General features: G+C 37.7%; 1 protein-coding gene across 1 annotated transcript in view; it reads left to right on the top strand.

Moving 5' to 3' along the window:
- Setd5 (SET domain containing 5) overlaps positions 1 to 21,789 on the top strand; it is a 51,503-nt gene that overhangs the window by 5,501 nt on the left and 24,213 nt on the right. Inside the window, exons 7-17 of the mRNA XM_013010353.1 lie at positions 1,644 to 1,886; positions 2,433 to 2,581; positions 2,938 to 3,055; positions 3,872 to 3,981; positions 4,749 to 4,998; positions 5,432 to 5,515; positions 6,805 to 7,062; positions 8,008 to 8,328; positions 8,723 to 8,965; positions 15,256 to 15,385; positions 16,382 to 16,400. Of these exons, the coding sequence (XP_012865807.1) occupies positions 1,644 to 1,886; positions 2,433 to 2,581; positions 2,938 to 3,055; positions 3,872 to 3,981; positions 4,749 to 4,998; positions 5,432 to 5,515; positions 6,805 to 7,062; positions 8,008 to 8,328; positions 8,723 to 8,965; positions 15,256 to 15,385; positions 16,382 to 16,400 (1,925 nt within the window). The remainder of the gene's footprint in view (positions 1 to 1,643; positions 1,887 to 2,432; positions 2,582 to 2,937; positions 3,056 to 3,871; positions 3,982 to 4,748; positions 4,999 to 5,431; positions 5,516 to 6,804; positions 7,063 to 8,007; positions 8,329 to 8,722; positions 8,966 to 15,255; positions 15,386 to 16,381; positions 16,401 to 21,789) is intronic.

Raw genomic sequence — 21,789 nt, 5'->3', positions numbered from 1 at the left:
CACTTGCCTTGCATGCCTGAGGCCCTGGGTTCGATTCCTCAGCACCACATAAGCAAAAAGAAAAAAGCCGGAAGTGGTGCTGTGGCTCAAGTGGTAGAGAGCTAGCCTTGAGCTGAAGAGCTGAAGGACAGAGCCCAGGCTGAGTTCAGGCCCCACGACCGGACCCAAAACAAAAAAGAAGAAGAAGAACTAATTCTATAGACTGTCCTTTAGGTCTCTGGCCATCAACTCACTAGGTATAATAAAACACACATGCACACTTGCAATTCAACTATGTCTCCAGAAGGCAAATTAACCCGTTTAGAAGCACCATTCTAAACCTAAGGAATAAGTCTCTAATGCCTATATGATGATGGAACAGCACAATATACAAAATCAGAGTAATGAACAATACCTACAACTTTGGAAAGGCTTCCAAAATAGAGTCATGTGTTTAGTGATTCACAATCCAGTGCTTAAAGCTAGAAGTACTGTTTGGGCACTCCTAATCCCCAGTCTTAAAAGCAGTCCCTTAACTCAGGTTTTATACTATTCATTTGCTCAGCTGCTACTGAATACAGTAAGCTATTCATCATGTATTGGTTTTAGATGCTTCTTAGACCTCTTTGTTTATTGCTCGGTCTTTTTGTACTCTAATGAAAAGTGCAGGGATCCTGGTGTTAACATTTTTCTGTTTCTGAGGGGGAAAATAGACAGCAGTAGATAGTGATGCAAAGGTACTTAAAAAAAAAAAAACAAGGCAGATATTATAATAGGCCTGAGTGTTTTCTGTACTATTCATCAAAAGTATATTTCATTTTGTTATTCTTGTTTTTGGAAATTTAATGTGGACATAAATTTTCAGGGAGCTTTGGTTACTGTAATGTCTTCCTTCTAGTCATCACTAGTATGTCATTCCTATCAGTGTGTTTGTTTTCTGACATGTATCGGGCTTAAGCTGTATCTCTAGCTCAAGCACAGGATGTTGTTCGTAATATTGTTACTATAGAAGACAATGGTTTTCCTATAGGGCTATAGGACCTCTCATAATTTCTATATTCCCTCTATATACTTCTTTCCTCTTATTTACCTCTTCAGATAATTTAGAAGATGGTGGAATAAATAATTAAAGATAAATTCCTAGAAGGATATAATCCCAAATAACTTTTTCTCTTGAGTAGTAAGATGATGAACAAATGTTAGTTTTGTAATAAAAATAACAAGTGATACAAAAATAAAACCATTCCTGAGAAAACTAAAACAAGCTAGACTCTCGCAAAAGTGAATGTTACTAAGTTGAAAATAAGTAAGCAGATATTAAATTTTTAATATGGTAATTTGAGGTTTATGAATAGCTTTTTATGAAGATTTTTCTTAGAAACTTGAATTAGTCTTTTAATTAAAAACAAAATTTGATTTTTTTATTATGACTATAAAATCAGTGATAGAATGAAATAATGGCCGAGGTTAAGTTTCCCTATTTAAATTGTTCAGGTCCTCATAGTTCATTGGTGATGAAACTGTGAACAAGCCACATCACCTAACTGCTAGCCCATTGCTCTTTTATGCTACACTAACTGCCATGTGGAAACATGTTTTCTCTGTGTCTTCCCCTCCTTGTTATACATGGATTCTGCTAACCTACTTACTTTTGTTCTCTGCAGAATTCTCCCTCTGAAGCACAGAATTTAGATGAGAATACAACTGAGGGCTGGGAAAATCGAATAAGACTATGGACTGATCAGTATGAAGAAGCCTTCACTAATCAATACAGTGCAGATGTACAAAACGCCCTTGAACAACATCTGCATTCTAACAAGGAATTTGTGGGCAAACCTGCTATTTTAGACACTATTAATAAGACTGAATTGGCCTGTAACAATACAGTTATTGGTTCCCAAATGCAGGTAAGGACCAAAGGGTTAAATACTAAAACTAAGTGGTTGAGGTATATAACCTAGGAAGAGAGGGTATGGGTTTGAATCACTGTGTCTTGCAAATACATAGTATCTGAAAATAACAAATTAAGCAACTATTGATTATCTTCAGCCAAAAACAGGTTATAGTCACTTGAGAATGTTTAGATATGTATATTTTTAAACTATGCTTTTATTAATCAAAAGTAGATGAATTACCTTGGAATGTAGCCTAGATAGGAATTATAAAAGATTTGTAGAAAACTAAACTCATTCTTAGTTTTGTAGAGCCACAGAAATTTTTACAATGTGTTTTTATTTGATCTTTTCTTGTCTTTTCTGGGGTGGCAGGTTCAGTAGATGGAGTTCCTACAAAAATTGAGCTTCTATCAATTTCAAAATTTTCTGGTCGTCAAGCTAAATAACATAACTTATAAAAACCCGCAAATGTTGGTGCATTTTTGACAATTATGAAATATTTTAAATGTCTACTAAGCTGCTGTTGGTATCTAATGTTAACATGTTGGTTTTATTCAGTTACAGCTGGGAAGAGTCACTCGTGTTCAAAAGCATCGCAAAATCCTGAGGGCTGCAAGAGATCTGGCTTTGGATACTCTTATAATAGAGTATCGTGGGAAAGTCATGTTACGGCAACAATTTGAGGTCAATGGGCATTTCTTCAAAAAGTAAGAGCATCATTCATTGAACACTGAGGGCTAGTGAAGTTCTGAATAGTATTGCTGTAAATATCCTGGTTGATAAGCTACTCTTGGAAAAAAGCTTATGTGTCTTCTCTATTTGTACAAAAATGCAAATAAATCTGCTAATTGTTCAGTGTATAAAGTAGTGATAACTCCTTTCCAAACACAAGTCTTTGCTTTGTACGCATTCTTTAATCAAAGCAGAATCGCATGCGATGTTTTTCAAGTTAAAGCATTGCAAAAGATTGCTGCTGCTTCTGTCAGCATTTGCATCATATTTAGAGACATGGGGTGACCTTTTCGTTTATCAAGATTTACAGGAATTTTAATTGTATCCCTAGACCGTATCCCTTTGTGCTCTTCTACTCAAAATTCAATGGTGTAGAGATGTGTGTGGATGCCCGTACTTTCGGTAATGATGCTCGGTTCATCAGAAGATCATGTACACCAAATGCAGAGGTAAGATATCTGTAGTAACTTTTCTTTTAATGGAACCACCCAAGGACAAGTTTATGAAGAAACAATCTGAGAATTGTACCCAGATGAAGGAGTTGATAGATGTGTTTCAATGCAAGAGATAGAACGCAAGGAATGAAATTTCTCTAGAGAAGGCAAAAATGGGAAAAAGCAGGAAAACATTTGCTGAGAAGTCAGAGCTAGACTCATTAAGAAGTCAATAATGTTAAAGAAATGGTCATATTGTAGAAGTTTTACTGTGCAGGCTTTAGGGAAAAGTATTATAAGAGATATTCTGGACATTTCTAGAGTTTATTACTCAGTGCCACCACAACAAATGCTTTATGAAGAGCTTTATTTACAGGCTAGTGATTTTCAGTTCTCTTACAGAGCTAAAAAAACTTCTAAGATGTAAAGCAAGGAGACTGAGATCTGAGGATCGTGGTTTAAAGCCCGCCTAGGCAAGAAAGTCTGTGAGACTCTTATCTCCAGTTAACCACAAAAAGCTGAAGTGGAGCTGTAGCTCAAATGGTAAAATACTAGCCTTGAACACAGAAGTTCAGGGACAGAGCCCAGCTCCTGTGTTCAAACCCTAGGACTAAAAAAAAGGTGTAAAGTAGTGATTTTGCCCTGACTTCAAATATCTCAAAAGTTATTACAAGAAGTCTTATAAATTTAGAAGCTCTTGCTCTCATAATGTAATAATTTCACATGAAGAATAAAGTTAAAGAGTAGTGTATTGTAACTCTGAATCAGGAAAAAATTACTTGGATAAAGGAGTTCTTTTCCTTTTCATGGAAAATTGCCTTGTTTATACAGGTGAGACACATGATTGCAGACGGGATGATTCACCTGTGTATCTATGCTGTATCTGCCATCACCAAGGATGCTGAGGTCACCATTGCATTTGATTATGAGTATAGTAACTGGTAAGACTTTATAAATCTTTCCTAACATGAATACATTAAGCTTTCGACCCTCCTTAAGATCTATGCCCATTCCTTATTATTCTTTTTTTCTCTGCTCAATCTTTTTATGCATGAGTGATTTTTTTTTCCTCTAAGGATTGTGAAGGAGAAAAAAAAGACTTTTTTTAAAGAAGTTTAAGCGCATCAAGTCTCCTAATAAAGATATTGACTTATTATTCTTAATTATAAAAGATGTGTAAGAGACATACTCAAATGTAACAACTCTTATGCACAGAGCATTTGTACTAGAATCTAAAAGGAATGAGATTTGTAATGACTTACACCATCTACTCAAACCACAAAATCATACAGTATGTGATAATACAGAAGAATAGAGGTAACAAGTCATAGGTAGTATGTAGTGGGTTTTATAAAGTAGAAGCTTTTTCTCCCTTTGTGGTTTGGGAGAAAATAAAAGTCATGCGGTAAAATGAATTTATACTGCCTGGCTTACTGCCTACTCAATCAACATCATAAGAATAAATTAGAGAATTTAATTGCTTGGTCTGGCTTTATTTTTCTTTATTATTTGGAGGCATAGACTTAGGGATATACAAAAAATATATACTATCAAAAAAAGTGTTCATAAGGACTCTATCATGCTTTGTTTAACTTATTTAGAGATAATACTGAAGGAAATTATGCTGATGTTTCATTTGGGTGAATGGTTAATATACCAGATTTTCAGTGATATTGAAACAGGCCTTGTGGTTGTTTCTTTGGAACAGTAATTATAAAGTGGACTGTGCATGTCACAAGGGGAACCGGAATTGCCCTATTCAGAAAAGGAATCCTAATGCTGCCGAATTGCCACTCCCACCCCCTCCAACCCTACCCATCATTGGAGCAGAGACCAGACGTAGAAAAGCACGACGGAAAGAGCTAGAGATGGAGCAGCAGAATGAAGCTCCAGAAGAAAATAATGACCAGCAACCACAAGAAGTTCCAGAAAAAGTAAATGTATCCAGTGATCATGAGGTAATCTTTCCTAGACATCAAAATGTTATGGTCTCAGTCCTCTCCAAATGAAGCAACTTCCAACTTTCCACATGTTTTAGGGAATCTGTAATAATACTTAGTGGTATTTATATCAATGAAACTGAGCGTTAATTTTCTTTGTGTAATGCCAAGAACATCTTTCAATATCTCAGTATACATTGCTTGCCTAGTAGCATGACAAAGTACTGGGCTTTTCATTCATAGCATAGAAAAAAAAATTTTTTTAAATCAGGTAACTTTTCAGGATTCAGGCCAGTGAATGAAGTATCTGTGCTTACCTTGTAACCTTACATGAGTAACACTTCTAAGTACTGAAAGCAGTTTCTAGGAAGCCATAATTAAGCAGCCAGAATTAAGCAGCTTGCTTTATCTCAGATTTTAAATGCACCATAATATTCCATCTATCTTAAAGGAAGTAGACAATCCAGAAGAAAAACCGGAAGAAGAGAAAGAAGAAGTTATTGATGACCAGGAGAACCCAGCTCATAGCAGGAGGGTGAGTGTCATCCAACATCCCTTTGCTTCTTTTGATTCCTTCTACCTACAGTATGTGAACCCTTCTCTTTTAACTTACCATCATCTCTTTGATCTAATTTGGAGGTCACAGTTAAGACTTATTCCGTAAGCTAGATTTTATTAGTTTTCTTGATTTGAGTTTTAAAAAATAAAAGTCAGCTTTACGTTGCTCTGAAAAAATACCTAAGAACACAACTTAAATGCAAAGGTTTACTATGGCTCACTAGTTGAGAAGTTTGAGTCCATGGTGTACAGGCTCAAACTCAATGGAACAGAGACAAAACTCTGTTTTAGATATAATCTTCAAACTCAAGCCTACAACTTACTGCCTCCAAGCAGGTCCTACTTCCTATTGAAATCATCCAGCTCCCAATACTGCTTCCATTGGGGGGGCAGGGGGAGGGTAATTTCAAGCTTTCACCTCTTGAGTGAACCTTTAGAGTATATTGCAGATCCTAATCAAAGCACCCTCCCAGTTATGTTGATTAAAAAATTAGTTTTAACCAAGTACATACCTGTAATCCTAGCTGTGGAGACCAAGAACTGAAATCACAATTTGAAGCCAGCACAGGCTATAAAGTCCATGAAACTCTGTATCTCCAATACTAACCAAAAATCCACAAGTGGAGCTATGGCTCAAGCGGTAGAACACTAGCCTTGATCAAAAATCCTCAGGGACAGTTCCCAGGCCCTGAGTTCAAGCCCCAGAACTGGCTTTTTTAAAAAGTTTATTTTTATGCCCAATACCAGTGTTACTTATTTGTGCTCATGAAAAGTTCAAAATTTTTACTTAAAGGGCTGGTAAGGTGGCTCAGTGGTAGAGAGCTTGCCTTGCATGCCTGAGGCCCTGGGTTCAATTCCTCAGCACCACATAAGCAAAAAAAAAAAAAAAAAGCTGGAAGTGGCGCTATGGCTCAAGTGGTAGAGCGCTAGCCTTGAGCTGAAGAGCTGAGGGACAGCGCCCAGGCCCAGAGTTCAGGCCCCACGACCGGACCCAAAAAAAAAAAAAAGTTGTTGTTTTTTTTTACTTAAGTTACTAAACTGAAATACAAAAGGAAATTGATTTTGTTGTCTACCTAAAGTTTTTTAAATAGCTGGCCTAATTTTTAAAAGCTCTTTTACAACTCTTTTCAGTATTTAAAATATTTAACTTATTTTTTAATCTTTCTTTCTCAACAATGTATATATCATTTTATTCATAGTTAAATGAGTTTCTATGAATGTCCATCAATAATACTCCTGAAATGACAGCTTCTGCTTTTTTTCTAGACCCGGGAGGATAGAAAGGTTGAAGCCATCATGCATGCTTTCGAAAATTTAGAAAAAAGAAAGAAACGGCGGGATCAGCCCTTGGAGCAGAGCAGTTCTGACATCGAGATTACTGCCACCACCTCAGAGACTCTTACTGGAGAAGAGACAAAAACTGAGGCTCCAGAATCTGAAATTAGCAACCCTGCTTCAAACATTGCCATCCCTAGCACCCCACAAACTATTGGTGTGAACACCCGGAGGTCTTCTCAAGCAGGGGTAAGAAATAAAAAGATTCTAGAATCTAGGCATCCTTGTCTTTGATAATGTCAATTACTTACGTTTTGAAATCAGGGAAATGTTGTCTTTGCTCTGTTAAAAAGAAAAGAAACCTTAAAGACATTTAAGGTTTTTATCAACTAATTTGTGGGGCTCAGGGAGACAAGTTGTCATATTTGAATGATAGGCACTTCAGACTAGAATAGAACTTTAGTATTGTTTCTGCCTAATAAACTATTGGTGGAATTATAGAAATCATTTACTTTTTGACTTTGTGAAGTAACTCATGGGTTCAGTCCATACCACCAACAAGCAAAATAAATATCTTTTTTCTCCCACATTGGTCTTTGTATAACCCTGTTATGTACTTTACCTTTATTAGGATAGGCCATCTTTTTCCTCCCTACCCAGACCATGAAGCTAAGCCTTAAGGTAAAATAACTCACTGTCTGGAAAAGAAACACAGAGAATTTTGTTCCCTGCTAATAATCCTAACATTCGGTAGCTATCTTTAGATGATCTTGAGCCTATTTTGCAGATACTTATTAGAAGTAGAAATAAGGGCCGGGAAGGTGACTCAGTGGTAAAGCGCTTGCCTTGCATGCATGAGGCCCTGGGTTCCATGCCTCAGCACCACACATAAGCAGAAAAAAACTGAAGTGGCGCTGTGACTCAAGTGATAGAATGCTAGCCTTGAGCTGAAGAGCTGAGGGACAGCTCAGGCCTAGAGTTCAAGCCCCACAACCAACCAAAAAAAAAAGAAGTAGAAATAACCCATATATTAATCTATATCCTCATCAGCTGACTTAAATCTGTACTTTTTTCATCTTTATTCATGTTAAATTCATGGTTCTAAATTCTTACCTTTTTTACCACTAGGCATTCAGAATGCTTAATAAAGATAAGAAACTGGATTGTAAGAATTTAACCCTGGTATTGTTACAGGATATTGCAGCAGAAAAAACAGTCCCCAAACCACCTCCAGCAAAGCCTTCTAGGCCCCGACCGAAGAGTCGAATTTCTCGGTACCGGAGCAGTTCAGCCCAAAGACTAAAGCGCCAGAAGCAGGCCAGTGCACAACAGGCAGAATTGTCACAAGCTGCCTTGGAAGAAGGAGGAAATAATAGCTCAGTAACTCCTACTGAAGCTGGAAGTATAGAGAGTTCAGGAGAAAACAGACAGTTACCAGGCACTGACCCAACTGTGCTATCAGTTACCGGATCCCATGTCAACCGTGCTGTAACTAAGTACCCAAAAACCAAAAAGGTAAGTTACAAATATATTTTTGTGAGTCTAGTCTGGCAAGGGTTGTTTTAGCTAAAACAAAAGGACCTCTAGAAAAAAGTAATCTCTGTGTGTGTGGATTGAAAGTTTTAGATTCAAATGTACTGATTAAGGCTGAAGCCATTCTGCTACTTTTTGCCATTATTGTTAGGCAGAGCCTAAAGCACAGATAGCAAAAATTATTCATCTTAGCGGGCATGGGGAGGGGACAGGAGGATATGCTTGCGTTCTGAATGCTCAGTTCATCCTCACTGCAGCTGCTTGTATCTGTCCTAGTTTCTAAATGAGGTTTGTCTTTGTGGTCTTCAGTCCTGCCTCTGGCTGTTATATCTTCAGCATTAACTAACAGTCTCTTCTTTTTTTCTTTTAACCATAGTATCTAGTTACAGAATGGTTGAATGACAAAGCAGAGAAGCAAGAGTGCCCTGTGGAATGTCCCTTACGTATCACCACAGATCCAACTGTACTGGCCACAACCCTGAACATGTTACCGGGTCTTATTCATTCCCCATTAATTTGCACCACCCCAAAACACTACATTCGCTTTGGCTCACCTTTTATGCCTGAGAGGCGTCGAAGGCCCCTTCTGCCTGATGGCACATTCAGCTCCTGTAAGAAGGTATGTCTGTGAATATGTGTGGGTATTTGGGGTATTTTTTGTTTTGTTTTGGGATGGGGTTTTTTTTGTTTGTTTTTTGTATTATTTGTTCATTTGTTTTAACCTAGGATGCCTATAGTTGTGACATTTAACATATTCTCTAGATACCTGTGTGAGTTTATAATGAGTTAATTGCTCAACATGAACACTGGTGCATCAGTAACCAGTATGACCATGGGGATGGTAAACTGAAATTTTGGTGTTAAAATTTGTGATTACTCTGTCATCTCTTCTGAGAACCCTTGAGGTTACTGGCTAAGAGCACACAGCAGTTGATGATTGAGTAGGAAGGGATATGTTTTGTGTATGCTCTTGTGATATTGGTTAGCATGTCCATTGGTGATTATTGTGAGAGATTGGGCCCCTAGGTATTCTACCACTGTTGGATAGTAAAACTTTATAAAATTGTGTTTTGAATTAATTCAGTCACTATTATTACTTGAAGGAGATTAGAGGAAAGACCCTACTGTAATTGGCATGTTTCCTGTTTCTTGATCAGATGACAACATGTTGGACTATTTATTCCCTAGAGAATATAGAAACTACTATTTTAAAAAAATTCTGTCTCTCTCGCTCTCTCTGTCTCATTTAACCTCTTTTTAGCTATTTAGTGGTTTTGAATCCAGTGGCATTGTTTGTTGATGCTTTTTGGAATGTACTTTCTTAATTCCCAGAAGTCCTCAATATTTTCCATAAATGTCCCACAGGAGTAGATCACTTCCTTAGGTCTATAATGTCCTTTCAGTGGTTTTAGAGTTTAGGACACCCTTTCATTTGGTCTTCCTTTGAGGTAGAGTTCTGTTCCCTGGAACATCCTTTTCTCTTATCCTCAGATCTGGATTCAGGCTGCCTTCCTCAGTGTCTGCCATTGCCCTCCTCCACTGGCATCACGTACATGAGGATGCTGCATGTAGATTATTTGATGTGATGAAGTCTCCAACTCCAGGCAGGTCTTCCCTGACTCCAACAAACTTAAAGCTTTTCTCTTTCCCCAAAGAACAGAAATCATTTCTTGGGGGTTTGGGAGGCATGAAAGGTGAGCCAAAGTGATATGGGCTATGGATGGGAGGAGGGCAACAGCAATATCTGTGTAAATGAAAGACACTGCTGCTAAATTAGCAGCATACATAACAGAAAGTCTTCTCTTACCTAGTATTTGAGTTACTTGTTGGGTTTATTTGGGAAAACTCCCATGTGTTCAGACCTTTAAAGAAAGGGTTTGCCGGGCGCCGGTGCTCACACCTGTAATCCTAGCTACTCAGGAGGCTGAGATATGAGGATCACGGTTCAAAGCCAGCCCGGGCAAGAAAGTCGGTGAGACTCTTTATCTCTAATAAACCACTAGTAAAACGGAAGTGGCATTGTAGCTCAAGTGGTAGAGCGCTGGCCTTGAGCTGAAGAGCTGAGGGACAGCACCCAGGCCCTGAGTTCAAGTGCCACAACCGACCAAAAAAAGGGGGGGGGGTTGTAGATAATGCAGAAACATGAGTTACTTTCAAGTGTTAGAATTAAAACAATGAAAACTATATTTAAAAACAAAATAGAGTCAGGCATTGGTGGCTCACTGAGATCTGAAGGTCACAGTTTGAAGCCAGCCCAGGCAGAAAAATCCTTGAGACTCTTCTCTCCAATTAACCACCAAAAAACTGGAAGTGGAGTTGAGACTCATGGTAGAGCATTAGCCTTGAGCAAAAAAGCTCAGGGATAGTGCTCAGGCCCCGAGCTCAAACCCCAGTAGTGGCACCAAAAAAACAAGAAAGAAAATTTCAGCCTGGCACTAATGGTTCATGCCTATAATCCTAGCTAATCAGGAGACTGAGATATGAGGATCCTGGTTACAAGCCAGCCAGGGGAGTAAAGTCTATAAGACTCTTATAATCACAGAAAAAGCTGGAAGTGGCCCTGTGGCTCAAGTGTTAGAGTGCTAGCCTTGAGCAAAAGAACTCAAGAACAGCCCCCTGGCCCAGAGTTCAAGCCCCAGGACTGGCAAAAAGAGAAAGAAAATTTCTGCACAGCTATTTTCTTAAGGAAATTTGTTTGAAGGATAAAGAAAAATCACTTCCCTGGGGAACTATCCTGTACCAAGTTACTTAGATTGACTAGATGTGATTTTTTAAAAATAATAATCATAACTTGCTATGTAAAAAAATTGTATTAGATTAAAAAAAATGTGAAGGTGGTATCACTAGTATAGTGGTTCACATCTATAATCCCATCACTTAAGGTTTGAAGTAAGAGGATCAAGTGTTCATAACAAACCTGGACTACATGGTCCCTTTCTTTAAAAAAAATAATTAGTGAGCTCTTATCTCTACTATGGCATGCAAAACTGAGAATCTATCTTCCTGCTATGTTTTACATTGCTCAGTCCTCACTGAGAATCAGCCAGGCGCCAGTGGTTCATGCCTAAAATTGCGGTTTAAAGCCAGCCCCGCCCAGGCAGGAAAGTTCCTGAGACTCTTGTCTCCAATTAATCATCAGAAAACCAAAATGGTGCTGTGACTCAAGTGGTAGAGCACTCACCATGAGCTGAAGAGCTCAGGACAGCACCCAGGCCCAGAGTTCAAGCACACGACCAACCTAAAAAAAAAAAAAAGAATCATCTTAAATACATGTTGAAAATTAGAAAGGACATGGAGCCTTGAGTCTAAAGAAAGAGCAAGTTGAGAGATGGCAGAATGTACATGAAAGAGCTTTTTCTTTTGTGTTTGGCTGCTCATAGCTATAGATTGTGAAGGATATTGACTACGTAAGCTTTTTATTAAGCCAGATAGTAGAATTTTAGTCTTTGAGAAAGGGTGTCAGTAATTTAGTACTGTTCTTGTTGTAACTATGAACTAACTTCTTAAAATGTTTTCTCAGTAATTCTGATGCATAGTTATGAGTTTCTTGTTCTCATCTTGCTTTTCCAACTAGTGGAGATCTAGGAAAACCAAAAACATGTTTAGGATTGTCACTTCAAATTCCACACAAAATCCATTCTTTGAGCTCTTTTTACCTGGTTTTGGTTTAGGACTTAACATCTGTAGCTCTCTTTGTTACCTCCATTGGCAACAGCTAGAAATCCCATTTTTTTATCTGAACACTTTCATTAGTCTGTTTCAGTACTAGATTTTGCAAGTAGTAGGCAAGCACTTTTACTACTGAACTATATATGTATCCTATATACATCCTCAACCCTCATCCTTAGGCATAAATATTTTTATATAGTTATGGTTGGACTTAATATGTTGAACTTTCTTACCAAGACTATATTATTTCAATTAAAATTTAATATTCTTAAGTTTAGATCTTTTTTTTCTTTGTCAGTACTAGGTTTTAAATTCAGGCTCTCCTGCTTGCTAGGCAAGTGCTCTACCACTTAAGTTGTGTCCCTAGCACTTGATCTCAGTTGTTTATACTTTAATCTCTGTTTTAGTATTTATTGAAAATGAATCCAGGATGTACTGTATAACAGTGAGCTTCATATGGGCAAAATAAATGAATTACATATTTCAGCTAGAAACTAACATCAGTTTTATCCTGGATGGAGGTGGGGAACAGTTAATTTTAGGTTAATTTGAAAAGACTTACCTGTTTCAGTATGTAAGGATATTTCCATTACTAAATCAAACTGTAATAAAATTCTGAAAATCCCTCAGAGTATATGGTAAACAAATAAATAGAGGAGGATAAAGTATTCTCCATAGGACCAAACAGTATCTATTCCTTCTACTAATAGGTCCATTAGTCTGTCTCTGATTAAAGGATATAGGCCTGCTAAATTACAATCAGTATAAAAGCTGGGCGCTGGTGGCTCATGCCCATAATCCTAGCTACTCAGGAGGCTGAGATCTGAGTATCATGGTTCAAACCCAGCAAGGCCAGGAAAGTCCTGAGATTCTTATCTCCAATAAACCACTAGAAAATCAGAAGTGGCGCTGTGGCTCAAGTTGTAGAGTGCTCTCCTTGAGCTGAAGAGCACAGGGAGTTCAAGCCCACAACCAACCAAAAAAAAAAAAAAATGATTATAAGACATTTAAGTTTTGTGGCTACATTTGTTACAACAAAAGTATATGTAAACAGCCATGAAGCCTATCAGTCACGTCTTCCTGTGTTTTATATGCATAATGCATTTAGTCTCCCAGGCCCATTCCTTAGAAGCACTGGGCTTTACACCAGTATTTAAGTTTGTACACTGAGGGTTATTAATCTGAGAGTCTTAAAACCTACCACTGATAATTAGCTAAAAATAAATGGCAGATTTGCTGTGCTTCTAGTACTATGCTGTCAGCTTCCTTTACTATCTCCATGACAGCTTCATGCAGTTGAGATTATTGGCCATAGTTTTTAGGTTCAGGATCTTTGTTTTAGAAAGGTTTTATAACTTGCCCAAACCACATACAACTTAGATAGTTAGGACAAGGGGCTTTCAAATTATTCTGTAGGGGTTATTGGAACTTGTTTGATGCAAAGATATGTTCATGTTACCTTTGTTTTTTAAAAAAATGAAATTCTGCAACCAGACAAAGAAGGAGTTTGATTATACTTGTTATATTTATAACCTTAAAACCAGCTGTGGCAATATCTTATTCCTCCATTGCCCCTTTTCTGGTTTTATATGTTCCTTTTTTGTAGTCATTACATCCCGAATGTAAATTCTTTTGTGGTTATATCTACTCAACAGTTTTTGTTGTGTGCGTGTGTGTGTGTGCGTGTGTGTGTGCATGTGCATGTGCGTGTGTGGTTGTGTGTGTGTGTGTGTGTGTGTGTGTGTGTAATGTATATAATTAGTTTTTCTTGGAGGAAATCTCGGCGACTTCAAATAAGTTGTCATCTGCTCTGAAGGAAAAATACTATGTCTGTTTAACATTTAACCTTTTCAACATTTTGTCTTTCTAGGCCTAATTTTTCCCATCTATGAAATTAGTGCTTTGGACAAGATGACCTCAGAGGTCTCTTCCTAGCTCTAAGGATCTGTGCTTCTGACACTTCATCTTTATATCAGTGTTCTGTATTGAAGGAAGTTCCTTCTCTATCTTGACTTTTCAGAGACTTGGTCATATACTAGAATATTATTGTGATTCAAATGACCCTTGATACCTCTTTTTCTAATGTACTCATTCATTCTTACCTCTTCATGTTTGTTTTTTTTAATTTGACAGACCATAATGACATTAACATGATTTTTCTTAGTAAATTACCCTGAATTGCCTCCTAAGTTTCTAAGAGAGGAAAAAAACGTCTCCTAGAATTGCTTTCTTTGGTGAAGATAATTACTTACCTGTAATACATGTTCTCTAGAGGTGTCAACTTATAATAATTCAGCTTTACTCTTCCTATTTTGGGGAGGGTTTAACTCAGAAATTGATGTTTATCAAAATTCGATCTGTCTTATGTCAGGGCAGGAGAGCCACAGAATGGTGAGCAACCTACAACTGTGTATCTTAAGAGAACACAATTACAGGTAAGAAATTTTCTCTTCCACAGGATGCATAATTTTACTATCCTAGTTTTTAAAATAGACTTACTGATTTCTCATCAATTTAGATTTCAGTATTCACTACCAAAAATTAAAACTGATTAGCAAGGTCTTTTTTTTTCTTTTTTTTATTTCTGCAAAGGGTCATTTCTTGTGATTTGCATTATTCATGCATAGTTTAATCAAGCTACTTCATAGGGGAGAGAGAAGTTCATATGATATTCCACTTGAGAGTAAATTAAAATCTTTTGGTACCTATAGTGAAGAGCTATTTTTTACTACCATCCAGTATCTTCTGTGAATCTTTTACTACTTTCAACATCCCTAGCAGAGGGCAGATCTTAAAGAGGTCTTTATCTTTCTTGTTACGGACATTTACTTACTAGTTTTGTTGTATATGACCAGTCTCTCAAATAAATGCTAAAATTTCTTCTTTATCTCTTCTGTTTATCTTTTCCTAACCAGTATGAAAGTTGAACAATAATCTGTTTTTTGTTTGTTTGGTTTCTGTTTTTGTTTTTTTTTTTAGTGTTGGGTTTTTTTATTGAGATCTCAATATGTGTATTCCTGACTTTTTCAGGATTTTGCCTGGTAGAAGGAATTGATGAGGCAATGTTTTAGTATGTTGAAGTACAACACTTGACTGTGGCCCTGAATGAATGTGTTGGATTGAATTTCTCACTCGTTGTTGTATATTCAATTGACCTGGTTAGTGCTTTTTAAAGTAGATGTACTAAATAGTTTGAAATGGTCCTTGATAATTCTCTGGGGTTTTTTTCCCCCATTATAGCGCTGGATAAAGCAAGCCTTGGAAGAAGGGATGACTCAAACATCATCTGTACCCCAAGAGAGTAGAACTCCACACCTATACCAAAGTAATGAGAATAGTAATTCTTCTAGTATCTGTAAAGACAATGCAGGTATGTATCTAAACCCCTTCTAATACGTGAGTAATCATTGTTTGAGGACCTCATTTTAAAAATCAGTCTTGGTACTCTTATGAAAAAGCAACAGTATGTTCTCTAAATAGTTACTTTCCATCTGTCTTTACAGAGGAAGAGAAAGATCTCAAGTCAGGGATCAGTTTTCCCAGGACGACAAGAAGGAACTAGACAGTGTACAGATAACAACAGAAATGGTTATTTAAAAGGTTAGATATGTTTAAAATAGTAAGTTTAGGAAATCTATATTCACATTTATAAGTGGGGGTAAGAAAGTGGTGGACTATTAATATTCAGTAAAATATTAAGATTTCTAAGTGGTTTTTTAGGGTGGCTCCTGATCACAGGGACTGAAAATAAATAAATGATAAATCATTACTAATTGGTTGTTTTCTAGATAGACTTGTCCCAGCTTTCAATCTAATTTAAAATCCTCACTTGTGGCTCACACCTATAATTTTAGCTAATCAGAAGGCTGAGATAGAATGATCACAATTCAAAACCAGTCAAGGAAGAAAAGTCTGAAAGATCTTACCTCCAAAATCACCTGTAAAAAGCTGGTATGGAGACATGACTCAGGTGATAAAGTACTAGCCAGATATGTGCCAGCTCTGCAAATGTAAGGTCCTCAGTTTAAGCCCAAGATTCAGCCAAAAAAAAAAACCTTTAAGGTCCTCATGAATTTTTATACCAGATGGCTATGAAAAAAATCTTGTGATCTATTCACTTTCACAGTGACTCGAAGGGCTCCTAATTGTTGCCATCTCTTTGAGAACAAGGGTCTCTAGTTAAGGTTTGCCTGGATCATGATACTTCTGCCTCAGCCTCTTGAATGCTGGGATTTGCAAATGTGCTCTACCACACTTCTGTTACCATCTTAATTTATTTGAGGAAAGTATTTTTTTTACCAAAGTTTTCCTTTTCAATATTAGCTTAAAAACTCACTTGCTTTTTAGCCTCTCTGATGGTCCTTAGTTCACTCCCTAACCCCAGAGTAAGTTTGGAAGGCGGGTCCTCTCTGATTTCTATATGTTTATCTCTAAATCAGTTTTCTGAATACTAAAAACACCAAAATTAAAATAAGATGCTACAGTTCATATATGAGTACAGCTACCATGCCAGTATCTCAGATTTTCATAAAAACCACTTCATAGGGCTGGGAAGGTGGCTCAGTGGTAGAGTGCTTGCCTTGCATGCATGAGGCCCTGGGTTCGATTCCTCAGCACCACATAAGCAGAAAGAAAAAAGCCGGAAGTGGCGCTGTGGCTCAAGTGGTAGAACACTAGCCTTGAGCTGAAGAGCTGAGGGACAGCGCCCAGGCCCAGAGTTCAGGCCCCACGACCGGACCCAAAAAAAAAGAAAACTCTTACCTCCAGAAAACCGAAAGTGGAGCTGAGCTGTGGTAGAGTGCTAGCTTTGAGCAAAGAGTTCAGGGACAGTGCCTAGGCCCCAAGTACAAGCCCCACCAGCAAAAAGAAAATAAAAATACTTGTGACAAATTGCCATCAATCCTATCAATCTACAGGTAACTTTAAAAGTGTAGTTAGAATGGCTTTGCTGATTAGACTTTTAATATGTCTTTTATCCATGTAAGTGATAAGTAGTCATGATTGGGGAAAAGACACAATATTTCATGTCCTGACTAGTTAAGATTTACAGGGAAAGTACCTTTGTTACTATATGTCCTGACTGGAATTGGATAAAATTGTTATTCACCAACTAAATTGAGCTTCTGCTCTAGTCTGTCAAGCAGTGAGAAACACAGGATACACCTTGCCCTTAAGTATCAACATAAACAAGCAGTAATAGATGAGTGATTTATATTGGTGAAAGGTAGTGGTCCTGAGGAATTATTTTTGATAATTTTCTGTTACTGTTTTTTTTTTTCAAGAATACCAAGGAGATAATAATGTCCAACAGTTGTTACACTACAAAAAAAAAAAAAGCGGCCTTAATTGGTGTACCAACTACCATTTACCAGCTATATGACATTACTGAATGTCTGAATTTCATTTATAAAATGAGTGATATTTGCTTTATTATTCAAATAAGAGACTGAACAATGTGTATAGAGTGCTTAATAAAATGTCAGGCCCATAATAGAGTATCCTGTCATGTATGACTACTAAGTTGGTCATAACTGCACAAAAGCTAAAATCAGGAATATAATTCAAAGCCAGCCTAAGCAGGCAAATCCAATTATCTCCAATTAACCAGCAAAAAGATAGACATGGAGGTGTGATTCAAGTGATAGAGTGCTAGCCTTGAATGAAAATCTAAGGGACAGCATGTAGGCCCTGAGTTCAAGCCCTACCTGCACACATACACAAAAAAAGTATGAGTATTATCTACATTAAAGAGTAAATTTATAGCCAGGGATAGTACAACATACATCTATATATTCATTTTCACTATGTGTAAATTATGCTCACCTATCCCTAGGAGCCCCTAAATAAAAAACTGGTGGGGCTGGGAAGGTGGCTTAGTTATAGAGCACTTGCTTTGCATGCCTGAGGCCCTGGGTTCAATTCCTCAGCACCACATAAGCAAAAAGAAAAAAGCCGGAAGTGGCACTGTGGCTCAAGTGGTAGAGCGCTAGCCTTGAGCTGAAGAGCTGAGGGACAGCGCCCAGGCCCAGAGTTCAGGCCCCATGACTGGACCCCAAAAATAAATAAATAAAAAACTGGTGTACTTAGAATTATTATTAACAATAATTAAATGACATCACTAGATAGCAGGTGAATTATACAAAATTATGTCCTAAGAAAGTGAATGAAGGTCGCAGTATCAGCTCCCAAGCCTGTGCTGCGGCCCTGGCTGGTCAGTGTAGGAACCTTCTCAATAAAATTGCTCCTTTATTAACCAAAAAAAAAAAAAGGAATGAAGCAGAAAATTTTTATTTCAAAACTTAACAAAATAAATAACCAACTTAATTGGATGTATGAAGCAAGCTTACTGAGAGTTTTGTTTGGAGCTTTTGTTTCTTTACTTGTTTTGCATTGCTGTGTTTTTAACTTGAGGCCTTGTACTTGCTAGGCAACTACTCTACTACTTCAGACATTCCCCTAGCCCCTTTTGCTTTGTTATTGTACAGTCTCACTTTTTACCCAGGCAAGCCTGAGCCACAATCTGATTTATACTTCTCACATAGAAAGTAGAATAGACACATGCTACCATGCTCAGTTTTTAATTTGTTGAATTGAGATTTTAGGAATATTTTGCCTGGGCTGGCATTGAGCCATAGTCTTCCCAATCTTAGCTTCCCAAATAACTAGTATTATAGGTTGGAGCCATTGCCTAGCTTAAGGAAAAGTATTTTTAAAATCTAAACAAAAATGGAAGGTTGATCATCTAATTCAGAGCAAGTAATCCTTGCACATTGGTATAAGAATGAATTATAAATAAGAAACAGAATAGCTAGAAATGTGTAAACATTTGGTAAGTCTTTAAGAGTTTTCACTTGGGAAATTGAAAAAGAATTAGATCCTTGCTTGTTGGTAATGGTTCATGCTTGTGATCCCGCCTTCTCAAGAGGCTAAAATAGGATCCAGATTCAAAGCGAGGAAATCTATGAGACTCTTATGTCCATTAACCATCAGAAAACCGGAAGTGGCTCTGTGGCTCATAGTGGTAGAGTGCTAACCTTAAGCAAAAAAGCTCAGAGACAGCGCCCAGGCCCTGTCCGATCTGTCAAGCCCCATGATAAACCAAAAGAAAAAAACAGATTTGAAGCCAGCCTAGGCAGAAAGGTCCAAGAGACTATATCTCCAATTTATTATCCAAAAAAAAAAAGAATGAATTAATTAAATTCTTTGCCAAAGCAAATTGTAGGTCCATTGAATTTATTTGTCTACTTCATTTTTTTTTCAGTTATGGGAAATAAATTCAGTGCCTCAAGCTTATTAGGTTATTGGTCTACCACTTTAGCCAAGCCAATTTTTTTTTGTTGTGTTTAGCAACATTAACCATGTTTCTCTGACTATAGTCTCTGAGTTACTACATTGAGAAAAGAATTTGTATTTGCAGTAACATGGTAGAATAATAATCCCTACTAGTAATTTGGTTAGACATTTGCTTTAAAAATATTTATAATTCTAAACTGGTACTTGTTCTTCTAGGTACATACCTATCACACAAAAAGTAACAGAAACATTTTTATTCAAGTATGATGGCTTATGACTATAATACTATCTACTCAGACAACTGAGATCTGTTTCTCAGTTCAAAGTCAGCCTGGGAAGGAAAGTCTACGAGATTCTTATATCTCCAGGTAACCACCAGAAAACCATTAGTGAATGTGTAGCTCAAGTGGTAAGCACTAACTTTGAACAAAAAAATCTCAGGGACAGTGCCCAGGTGCTGAGTTGAAGCCACAGACCAGTACCAAAAAAATTTGTCTGATTCTGTTTTTTTGTTGGTGGTGGGTAGTGGTGGTGGTCGTGGTCGTAGGGCTTGAACTCTGGGTCTACGTGCTGTCACTCAGCTTGAGCCACAGCATCATTTCTGGTTTTCTGGTGGTTAATTAGAGATAAGAGTCTCATGGACTTTCCTGCCCAAACTGGCTCTGAACCCCAATCCTCAGATCTCAGCCTCCTGAGTAGCTAGGATTGCAGGTGTGAGCCACCAGTGCCCAGCTTCAGATTTTTTTTTGTCTTTTTTTTGGGGGGGGGTCCAGTCATGGGGCCTGAACTCTGGGCCTGGGCACTGTCCCTCAGCTCTTCAGCTCAAAGCTACCACTTGAGCCACAGCGCCACTTCTGGCTTTTTTCTTTATGCTTATGTGGTGCTGAGGAATTGAACCCAGGGCCTCAGGCATGCAAGGCAAGTGCTCTACAACTGAGCCACCTTCCCAGCCCCAGATTTATTTTTTTAATGTACAGGTTTTAAAAAATCCCTGAATCATTCAGAATGTCAATGAGTGATAAAATTTGTAACCTAAGCCACAATGTCCACATATTTTTTATAAATATAATTTTATTGTTACTAAGGTATTGTACAGAGAGTTTACAATTTCTTAAGCATTGATTTTTTTTTTGTCAGTCATGGGATTGAACTAAGGGCCTACATGCTGTCCCTGAGCTCTTTTGTACAAGGCTAGCACTGTACCACTTTGAGCCACAGCTCTACTTATGGTTCTTAGGTGGTTCATTGGAGATAAGAGACTCAAGCACTTTCCTGCCCAGGCTTGCTTTGAACTGCTATTCTCAGATCTTAGCCTCCTTCATAGCTAGGGTTACAGGTATGAGCCACTACCACCCAGCGAGTACCTTTCTTTTTTTTCTAGTGTTGCCCCTCCCTTCACTTTCTCTCAGTTTTCCCCTCCTATTTCTGCTCACTATGTAACCATAGTGCATTTTTCACATAGTGTATCTGAATAGCATGATAGCATCACCCTTCCTCCCTCCTTTTCTATGCCTCTTTTCCCTCCCCAACCCCTCCAAGAAAAATTCAGTAACAACAAAAAGACATGTCTCCATTTCCTGGAATTCATTGAAATGAATGAAAGGAACTTTTGGGTTCCTTCCCTGAGGTTAGCCTCCTTTGGTTGACTGTGCAAATGCCTAGAGTACTGTGTAAGTATGTCCAGATATATTTTAAAGACTGTCTGTCTGTCTGTCTACACTGGCTTACCTCTCTTGGCATGGTTTGTTCTAGGTCCATCCATCTCCCAGCAAATGACATAATCTTATTCTTTCTAATGGATATGTAAAATTCCATTTTAAAATAGCACATTTTAGTGATCCATTCATCTGTTATAGGGCATCTGGGCTGTTTCCATAACCTCACTATTATGAATGAACATGGCTCTGCAAGTGTCTTTATGGCTTCCTGGCTTGTAATATTCTAGGTAACACCCAAGAGTGCTGTGATGGTTCATAGGGAAGTTCTGTGTTTATTTTTTTGAGACCCTTCTAGACCACCTGCCAGAGTGGTTATACTAGTTTACATCCCCACCACCTTTTTCCCCACATTCCTACCAACATTTGTTGTTGGTCAAATTCCTGAAATTAAGCTAATCCAACTGGAGTGATACTGAATCTCAAAGTTGTTTTGAGCATTTCCACTGTGTCTATCTGCCATTCTTTTTCTGAATAGTCTGTCTTTGGCTCCTTTGCTCATTGGTTGATTAGTTTCTTAGTTTGGGCGGAGATGGGAGTTAACTTTTTGAGCTCCTAGTTTGGGAATTAGGTCTATTGGCTGTCTTTCTAGTTTAGTAGCTATTCCTTTTGCTATCCAGAAACTTTTTATTTTGATATAATCCCATTTCTCAAGTCTCTGCCCCATTTGCTGTGTCCCTGGAACTCTTCAAAAAGTTCCTATCTATGCCTGTAAGTTCTAATGTTGAAAGGGAAAAGAGTCTCTCTCTCTCTTTTTTTTTTTTTT

The sequence above is a fragment of the Dipodomys ordii genome, unplaced genomic scaffold, assembly GCF_000151885.1.
Source record: "Dipodomys ordii isolate 6190 unplaced genomic scaffold, Dord_2.0 Scaffold12, whole genome shotgun sequence".
In the NCBI taxonomy this organism is placed as follows: Eukaryota; Metazoa; Chordata; class Mammalia; order Rodentia; family Heteromyidae; genus Dipodomys; species Dipodomys ordii.
This window is presented reverse-complemented; position numbering and strand designations above follow the sequence as displayed.